This window comes from Gallus gallus, chromosome Z (assembly GCF_016699485.2).
Source record: "Gallus gallus isolate bGalGal1 chromosome Z, bGalGal1.mat.broiler.GRCg7b, whole genome shotgun sequence".
In the NCBI taxonomy this organism is placed as follows: domain Eukaryota; kingdom Metazoa; phylum Chordata; class Aves; order Galliformes; family Phasianidae; genus Gallus; species Gallus gallus.
In genome coordinates this window covers 20,544,994-20,554,860 of record NC_052572.1, presented here as the reverse complement: position 1 = coordinate 20,554,860, position 9,867 = coordinate 20,544,994, and the positions used below count along the sequence as shown (strand labels likewise).

The following is a 9,867-nucleotide window of genomic DNA, read 5'->3' as shown; positions in this document are numbered from 1 at the left end:
GTGATCTCACTCAATACGATCTGTTCATAACCTTTTCAGGCACCAAGGTCAGGCTGACAAGCCTGTAGTTCCTTGGATCCTCCTTACCACCCTTCTTGAAGATGGGAGTCACATGGGCAAACCAATCCTCTGGCACCTCTCTGATTGAACAGGAACACTGATATATGTTGGAAAACACCTTGGCGATCACCTCTGTCAGCTCCCTCAGCACCCTCGGGTGGATTCCATCTTGCCCCATGGACTAATGATAGTCCAGGTGTAGTAGTAGGTCTCTAACTTTCTCCACCTGAATCATTGTGATTTATCTGCACCCCATCCCATTCCAGGCTTCCAGGTTAGGGGTCAGAATACCCTAAGGAGAAAAAAGTTAACTTAAAAGTTAATGAGCAGCAATGAGTATATCCTTATAAATAGACAAGTATAGGCTGCTGCTGAAAGAAACATTCCTGCCTTCCACTGTATCCTATACTCAGCAGCCTTCAGTTGCCTTCAGCTCTGGCATTTGGGCATGGTACACTGATCACACTGAGCAACAAGCTTGTGATGCAAAGGAAGAGGTTTGCAGCTGAGTAACTCCTCAAGAGCACATTTACTTCCAATAAAGACAACCTTCCCCCTTGAGTAGAGTCCCACGTTCCTAAGAAGACGTGGTGGCTTAGTACTAATGCCCTGTGTAATGGAGATTTATAGATCAGGAAACACAGTATCCTGGCGAACTTTGTTGAGGTCACTTGAAATGCAGAGTTGCCATGGGCCTCTATGCCTAGACATGACTTGTTTCTGTACAGATAGAATAAATTATTTTTCATTTCACAGGATAGTCAGTCTGAAAAGATGAGGCAGAAATTTAATTTCCACACATCAGATATTCTTTTTCAAAAAAATATTTTAAAAATAATAATATTCATTTTAAAGTAGGGAAAATAAAATTATTTCATGAAAAACATCTTAAAAAAAATAATGCATGCAGGTTAATATCAAGCAGCAGACAACTAAGCTCTGGTCTTGCACTGTGCATCAAAAGGGAGGCTTTATACACTTAGCAGCAATGTTGCTGAAACTGTACCTGCCATCTCTATTAAATGAGGAAACAATGATATTACAGAATTTACTTTTGATCTCTAGTATTGTGTGAAATCTCTGACAGAGTCAGAGCAGAGGAAGTTGCTACACTACAGCTCAGCTGTAGCTTAACTTTACTTTGAGAAGCAATGGTAAATTAATTCAGATTGGTCTGATATTTAAAGCTGAGGCTTACAGAAGATGAGCTAGGAAAATGAGAAAATATTCGTTTTAGAACTTGCTGTTATTTCTGAATATTTTTTCTCTTACTTTGTCTCCTTTGAAGTGAAATAATAGGTGTATATAAAAAAGCAGAAAATGGCCATTGCAATAAAAGTCTTTGGAGCATGATTATCCTTAAGCTAAATTCATCTGGGAATCTTCTGATGCTCATTGCATTAAAGTCCTTCTCATTCTCATGTCAAAGCTGTCCCATATTTTTCTTGAGATAGGGGAAAGGAGGACAAAACAAAAAGGCATGAATATATCCACTAAAATATATCCATTAAACACATTTTTAAAAGAGACTAACAAGTGAAAAAAGGAACTAGAATACTTTAAAAATGCTCACAAATCTTAGGTTACATTATCAGTCCTTACTTAAACAATCATGCAAATACTGTTTAATATCTGGAAAAAGTGCCTGACATCTAGAATACTACTGGAATCTGGAATGTATTGTCAGCAAATGCTTTAAGCTAGTTGTATATTTGTTATAAGATGAATGTGAGCACTAAATGAATAGATAGAATAATCTTAATTAACAATGAGGAAGAGCCTGATTTAAGCAAGCTGCTCAGTGCTAGCCAGCAATTTTAGAACTGTATAACAGGTGTTATCAGAGTGATTTATTTTGTAGATCTCAGACAAACAAACAAACAAACAAACTTGTGATATAGCATGTTTAATGCAATTAAAAACATCAGATTATAGCACTTAAGAAACCATTAAGGCAGATTCTGAATTCTCAGGACAGTATTGCACAATGCAGGTGATTCATAACCAGCTACAGAACATTTCCTTACAGAGACCAGCTCCCTTGCACCAGCCCTGTGCGCTGCTCTCCCTTGTCTCTGACACAAGAGATGTGCTGATAAAAACCTCAGGAGGAACATTGCTTTGTTCTCCACAGCATGATTAGAGTTTGCTAAGTGGATTGTCCCAGAGCTCCTCTGGAATCAAGTGTGTGCTTAGAAACTTAAGTATCAAGAAAAAGTACAGATGGCTAAGAGAGAAACTTCCAGCTCTTTCCCCATCGTAGATGCATTACATACAGAAGGAACAACACAGGAAATGTAGTCTAAACTCAAGTTTTCTCAGAATGTCAGAATTCCAGTAAGTGAAAACTTGTGACAACCTACTTTTGAACAAATATACTTGAAAGACTTTTTCCTTCATGGACTGATAATACTAAAAGTAACATGTTTCCAAATTTGTCTTAAATTTCTAGACCTGGTAAAACCTGCCCCCTGATTTTGTTTAGCAGAAACCACTGGTAACAGCTTCATTCTGTAATGCCACTTGAATTGACATAGCCTATGTCCCTTTTGGAAGAAACGATTATGTACTATGCTAATATATCTGAGGCTGTGAGGTGGAATGAATGAACCCTCTTGTGGGTTATATGCTGAGTTATGCTATAATTTTAGTTAGTGGTGTAAGCTCTTGGCAGAGGAAAGCAGAAATAGCAAAGAAATGCTTGTGTACCTAAACAATTTTTTCTGTTCTTAATGAAAATGATGACTATGAGAGCTGTGGTAAGATAACTGAGTGGAATGACAATAAAACAGCAGAAATTGCAGTCAACTAATTATTCTCAGGGGTGATTGTGAAGACTGGGAGAATTCAAATGATGGAAAATATCATTAATAGCAGTCAAATGCTCTGGCATTGTGAGGTGGTTACTCCTGTATGCTCCTGGTTATCCTTCTGAGTTATTGGGCAGACACAATTTATGTCTCAATAAATAAATAAATAAATAAATTTAAAACCATTATGAAGAGGAACAGAAATAGGACTGGGTTCAGTGCAGAGATACCAGATACTGCATGGGCAGACAACTGCTTGAAAGGCCTGTTAAAACCATGAAGCAGCGTGACTGCTTTTGCATGACTGGCACCAGATCTAGCAGACCTTGCCAGGTCTGAACTTGGATGATACTCTTCTGTGTTTGCATAACTGAGAGCATCACAGAACAGGGTGAGAGACAACACAGTATCTTGCAGGACCTAATACAGAGCTTAGACTGAGTGCTATGCTGGTGCTGTTACCTCTGTTAGACCCAAACTGATTCTTGCAGAGCTACTGGAATATCTGGGCACTGCACAGCTCCTCCTAGGCCACAGCTAGCCATCTCTGAGCTGGTTCAACAAGACTGCACAGAAGAGTAGCCAACAAACTTCCACATTTCTGAAGGTGGCCTCCGCAAAACTGTAGAATCATAGAATGCTTTGAGTCGGAAGGGACTCTAAAGATCTTCCAATCCCAATCCCAATCCCTCTGGGCATGGGCACTTTCCAGCAACTCAGGATGCTCACAGCCCCACCCAGCCCGGTCCTGAACACCTCCAGGGGTGGGGCAACATCTCTGGGCAGCCTGGGCCGGTGCCTCACTGCCCTCTGAGTTAAGAATTTCTTCATAAAGGCAATTTAGAATCAGCCAAGTGGCTTAAATCAGCTTTGCATCTGCTTAGTGCCAGTTGTTATTCAAAATATAGCCCACAGTTGTAGGAACAACAGTGTAAATTAGAGGAGAGCGGTGTAGAGCTGCTAGGAATCACATTATCAGTGAAAAGACTTCTAACTAGTAGACAAGTTTTTGGATAGACACGTGAGAATAGGGGAGGAAAACCAATAACTGTTTAAAGATGGAACCTGATAAATTTATGGAAAATATTCAGGCATAGCACAGAGGTGATTCAGAATTCAGAAGTTTAGTACTCCTTTATTTCTGCTGCTGTGCTGAGTTTGTAGTCTATTGTTTCTGCACAGACTAATTGTAGGGTTCAAAAAGGATTTATTTTCCCCTGTAGCTATTAAGAAGACAGAAGGAATGGGTCTGCTACTGGTACTGAACATTGCTCGGGTTCCTGGCTGGTTCATCTTACCCACAAAGCAAGGAGTAAGCAGACTGCAGAATTCAGGCTTGTTTTGCTCTAGGCCAGTTTAGCTGATTGCTGTGTGACTGCAATACTAGAAATGGCCTTCAACTCTTCTGTGCCTTTCTTTTAGCTTTTGGCCTTTTACAGGGCAAAGTTAATTTTGAGAAAGTATTGTGATGAATTTGAGGTTTATGAAAGGTGAGAAACATTAAGCAGCTATCTCTCAAAGCAAATCTCTCACAGTGAAATGCATATGCCTTTGTAGAGAGGTCATGTTTCAACTATACCGTCACTCCAGACATGAAATTCCCGTTGGCTTTTCTGTATTTTAAAGTTGTAGCTGTTTTTCAGAAGGCTTATAACAAGGAGAAGCGGTGCTAATTCCTGTCGGCTGTAGTTCCAAGAAGCCTAATGAGAAAATTCAAGTCTGTCGTTGGTAGGTTGTCTCCTGGCGCACTTTCTCTTCCACCTGTTTGGAACTTCTCCCATAAAAAACTGCTCATAATGGATCCCTTTCAGGGAACATTAATTTCCTTGGCTCCCTAGTGAAGCCCGTTCATTCTATAATCATTCCTTAAATACATTTGCTGGTGTAACACAAAAGCTGTATCTTATCCTAGTGAATGGTAAATAGACAAAGCCAAAATACTTTTCAAACTAAAGTACTGTAAGCAATCCCATGAACAGCACAATATGACCAAATTGCAGCATTTTAGTTTCTCATTAGAAAGTAGATAATACAGTCATGATGAGAAAGCAGGAGTAGGTAGCTCACTCTTTTTCTGAAAGGTGTAGATCAAAATTGCTCAGCAAACAACTTCTATCGGTGCTGTTAACACTTCTTCTATTTTTATTTGCCGAGGAACCTCTTGTTTTCTGCAACTGCGTCATAAATGAGTAACATTAATATTTCGATTGGACTTTTCAAGGCTGTGCAGTGTTACAGTTTCATTTGCTCTCAAGCTGGCACGGATTTCATGAGGTTATGGCTTCCCTTAAGGAATTTCCCTAGGTGCTTCACACAGGTTGTCTAAACACATTAGCACCTCATTAAGTTGTTTGAAAATTTAAACAGCATTTTGCTGTTTAAATGCTTAGTGGGATTAAAGGCGCTATCGCATCACAGAAGTGAGCCTTCCCTTCATGTAAATCTCCCACCTCCTACTCCCTCCCCATCCTCCATGGTTGCCTAAATTGCCTCGCAGTTTAATTCAGGGTGAAATGACTTTCAGTCTCTGAACAAAAAATAAATCCGAAAACTAAAGCCGGTTTAAGAGATTTCAATTGGAAAAGGACCCTATCAACTTTTCCCCGCCAGAAGATATCGGCGTAAAGCGTCTGAGGTTTACTTCCCTCGGCCGTGTCGGTGCAAAACATCTCTGAAAACGTTTTCCCCGAGAACCCTTCGTGGATTCCTAAAACCCGCACCCCCGGTGGCTCTGAAACGCAAATTCAGGCTAATCTAATTAGGCTAATGGTTTGCCCACCGCCATGCAAGAAAGCTGGGACGATCTCCTCGTACTTTTCCTGCCTCCCAGAAACGCACTTTCTTCTTTTTATCAGGCTGGCTCTGAACAGCTAGAAGTATCAACTTTCATTTCACCGAAGGGAAAGAGTCTTTAAACATCCAGCCGAGCGTGCTGTGCATCTGAGGAGACATTTAGGATGAAATAGATTTTGGTTGTGAAGGTGCAAAGCATACTTATATTTCAGTTTACCAGCGAGAATTGTCTTATCTGTGTCTCGGAAGCGTTAAGTCTTCATGCAATCAGACACAAGCAACGTTGGCAGGGTCAGCTAACGCGACAGAAAGGCAGGGGTACTGATCGGATCTGCTTGTCCACACATACCCTGTATCTCTGTGCCTTGATTTTTTAAAGATTGCCAGTTCAGAGGCAGAGAAATGGAGCCTCGGCCGTTCAGAAAGAGGACTGGCCGAAATCCATCCAAATTTAGTGAAGTTACGAACTCAGCCTTATTTTTAAGTGCTGACAGAGAAGATGAGGAAACCTGAGTGCATGCAAGCCAGGCTCTGTGGTACTCATCTTAAGTTTGATTAAGTTCAAATCTGGCAAAATCTTACTGTTAAGCAATTATTTGGCTTTCTGAGTTTTCTGAGCTTGCATGGCACAATTACAGATTAGAACGATGTTCTCACATCGTTAAAAATACTGAGCCTCAGGACTGTGGAAAGCCTGCCGTGTGAGTCCGAGGACTTTCTTTTACCTGTAGCGGACAGGTAAAGTCTGTCAATCGCATTAGTCGTTTTATTTGTTTGTTTGTTTTCCCTTTTCTTTAAATGACAAATGCTTCCCAGGTGCACGGATTGTTTAGTTTATTTACCAGTTATTAGCAGATTTGTTTACGATGTGTCAATCTGATGCCTTTTAAAAAAGTCAAGATCGTTCCCAAAGATATTTTTCTCATTTCACTTTCAGTCTCAGCATTTCCCCTTCCTATCAGGAGGAACCGCAATGCAATTTGTTGTTGTTGTTTTTTCCTTCTCAGGATAGTGATTTCAATAGTGCGTTGCACTGTAATTTCCGCCTCGGCCGCCCCGGGGGGGAGGCTGGGCACTGTCGTGTTTCTCTGTGGACGGACACGCGGAGCCGCGCGCTGGCGCGGAGCCCCCGACGACAGACGGCCGCAGCAGGACGTTGGGGCGATGTCATGAATCATCACGAGTGGGACTTTCACTGCTACTACGCTCGTAAGCGACTGAGTAGGAGCCTTGCCCGGCACTGGATTCTAAAGCAAACCCTCCAGAGATACTGTGCAACGCCGTTGGCTATGCCCTCTCACTCTGCACCTGCGGTGGCAGGCTGGCTCAGCGACAGGGTTGCTGCTGCTCTCCGGATAACCCCAGCAGCACAGAGCCGGCAGCGACTGGGTAGGGGACGAGAACGAAGTCCCGCACGGGGTCTCGGGTCTAGCCCCTCAAAAAGTGTGGGTGGACCCGCGGTCAGAAATGTCCAGCAGAGCTGCCCGCGGACTTCGCGCCCCGGGGCCGCCGCAGCCCGCCTGCAGATGGCGATAAGCCCCTCCAAGGCGCCCCGGCACCCCTGAGTCAGCGCGCAGCTCTGGGTGCGCTGTGTCCCCACCCCGGGCGGCAGTACCTGGCCACAGGGAGACCCACGCCTCGCACTCTCTGTGCCGGCAACCGGTGCCGGTCCCGAGGGGAAGCCTCGACTCCCCACTGCCCGGGGTGGTGTTGCCGAGACGGGAATTGAAGGCAGATTTAGGGGGGCGTGGTGGGTGTCTTTGCCATTCCCTCCACTGGGAGGGGGCGCTGGTAGCCGCGGACACCCCGCCCGTCCGGACTGCCGGCAGCGCCGAGGACCGATGATACCCAGGGAGACACCCCCCCACCCCCCCACCCCCCCCCGCCGCGAAAGGGCGGGATGGAGGGGGAGGACGGAAGGGGAGGGGAAGAAGAGAGGGAGGGAGAAAGCAAGGGGAGAAAGGAGAAGCAGAGAAGGAAGGAGCGGTGTGGGAGAGCGGCGAAGCGAGGGCAGCAGCGCAGCGAGCAGTGGCGGCGGCGAAGGCCCCCCCCTCCCCCTCCTCCGGGCTGCGCGCTGGGCAGAGGCGGCGAGGATGGGCGGGCGCGGGGCGGCTCCGCCAGCCGCCTTCCTCCAAGCCTCGGCCGCCTCCCGCCGCGCTATATAGGGGTGGGAGGGGTAGCGGCGGGGGGGGGGCCGGCGTGGCCAAAGCGCACGGGGCGGCAATGCCTCCTGCCAGGGGAGCGCACAAGTGACCGTCGCCTCTTCCCATGCCCGTCTTCTGAAGCGATCCCCCCCCGCCCCGGCATGGATGTGGCCAACAACACTACCTCCCCAGAACGCTCCCCCGAGGGGGAAGGTGGCCCCGGTCTCGCCGAGGTGACCCTGGGCTACCAGCTGCTCACCTCCCTGCTCCTGGGCACGCTCATCCTGTGCGCCGTGAGCGGCAACGCCTGCGTGATCGCTGCCATCGCCCTGGAGCGCTCCCTGCAAACCGTGGCCAACTATCTCATCGGCTCGCTGGCCGTCACCGACCTCATGGTGTCCGTGCTGGTGCTGCCCATGGCGGCCCTCTACCAGGTGCTGAACAAGTGGACTCTGGGGCAGGTCATCTGCGATATCTTCATCTCGCTGGACGTGCTGTGCTGCACCTCTTCCATCCTGCACCTGTGCGCCATCGCCTTGGACAGGTACTGGGCCATCACGGACCCCATCGACTATGTCAACAAGCGAACTCCCCGCCGGGCCGCCGTGCTCATCAGCCTGACCTGGCTCATCGGCTTCTTGATATCCATCCCGCCCATGCTGGGCTGGAGGACACCCGAGGACCGCTCAAATCCTGACGCCTGCACCATCAGCAAGGACCACGGGTACACCATCTACTCCACCTTCGGCGCCTTCTACATCCCGCTGCTCCTCATGCTGGTGCTCTACGGCCGCATCTTCAAAGCAGCCCGCTTCAGGATCCGCAAGACAGTCAAGAAAGCAGAAAAGAAGAAAATCGCCGACACTTGCCTCACCCTCTCCCCGGCCGCCCTGCAGAAGAAAAGCAACGGGGAGCCCGGCAAGGGCTGGCGACGGACTGTGGAGCCCCGGAGCGGTGCGTGTGTCAACGGCGCGGTGCGACAGGGTGAGGACGGGGCGGCCCTGGAGGTCATAGAGGTCCAGCGCTGCAGCAGCTCCTCCAAGACTCACCTGCCGCTGCCCAGCGAAGCTTGCGGCTCCCCGCCGCCCCCCTCCTTCGAGAGGCGCAACGAGAAGAACACGGAGGCCAAGCGGAGGATGGCTCTGTCCCGGGAGAAGAAGACTGTCAAGACCCTGGGCATCATTATGGGCACCTTCATCCTCTGCTGGTTGCCGTTCTTCATCGTGGCGTTGGTCCTGCCCTTTTGTGACAGTAAGTGCTACATGCCCGAGTGGCTGGGGGCAGTCATCAACTGGCTGGGCTACTCCAACTCCCTCCTTAACCCCATCATCTATGCCTACTTCAACAAAGACTTCCAAAGTGCTTTTAAGAAAATTATCAAGTGCAAATTTTGCCGGCAGTGAAGCCCGCCGCTCCGGGACAGGTCTCCCGCCCCGGCACCATCCCGCCCGCCCCCCCGCCGCAGCGCGCCCCCCGCTCAGCCCCTCTCCAGCGGGGCACCGGCCTCCCCTCTCCGCTCGCTCCCCGTCGGTCGAACGAGCCCCGCGGGCAGAGCAGCGCGGGGCAGCGCGGAGCTCCGCTGAAGCAGCGCAGCGCCGGGTGGCGGCCGCCCCCGCCTCCCCTCGCCGGGGCTTCGCTGCCGCCTCCCGCCTCCTCCGTCATCCAGGGCAGACGTCGGGTTTGCAGGTCGTTGGTTGCTTATGGTCGCTGTAAACCACGCCGTCTGCCAGAGTAGCAGCGGTAAAAATAAACCACCCTATGCAGAAAACCGCCGCGCTGGGGATATTTCTTGGATTTCAGAGGAGGCGGCGGGGGGCTCCGAACCCGCCCCTCTCCGGCGCTGTGAGTACGGGGACGGACGGCGGCTCCCCGAGCTGAGGAAGGGGCTTTGGACTTGCAACCACCGAGCGGATTTACCGGGAGGAAGCGCGGCCGCGGTGTGTAACCTCGCCAGGTACCTCCAGCGCCATCCCCTCTGCCTTACGTGTGTGTAGCAGCTCTCCTGCTCTGTTCGGACCCTCCACTTCATCGGGCTTCCCTTGTTACACGGCGGGGAGGGA

At 48.7% G+C, this 9,867-nt stretch overlaps 1 protein-coding gene across 1 annotated transcript; it reads left to right on the top strand.

The window, feature by feature from the left end:
* The first annotated feature begins 7,905 nt into the window (after positions 1-7,905).
* On the top strand, positions 7,906-9,240 carry HTR1A (5-hydroxytryptamine receptor 1A). The gene has a single exon (NM_001170528.1). The coding sequence runs from the start codon at positions 7,969-7,971 to the stop codon at positions 9,208-9,210; it is 1,242 nt and encodes a 413-aa protein (NP_001163999.1). The 5' UTR covers positions 7,906-7,968; the 3' UTR covers positions 9,211-9,240.
* The last annotated feature ends 627 nt before the right edge of the window (positions 9,241-9,867 follow it).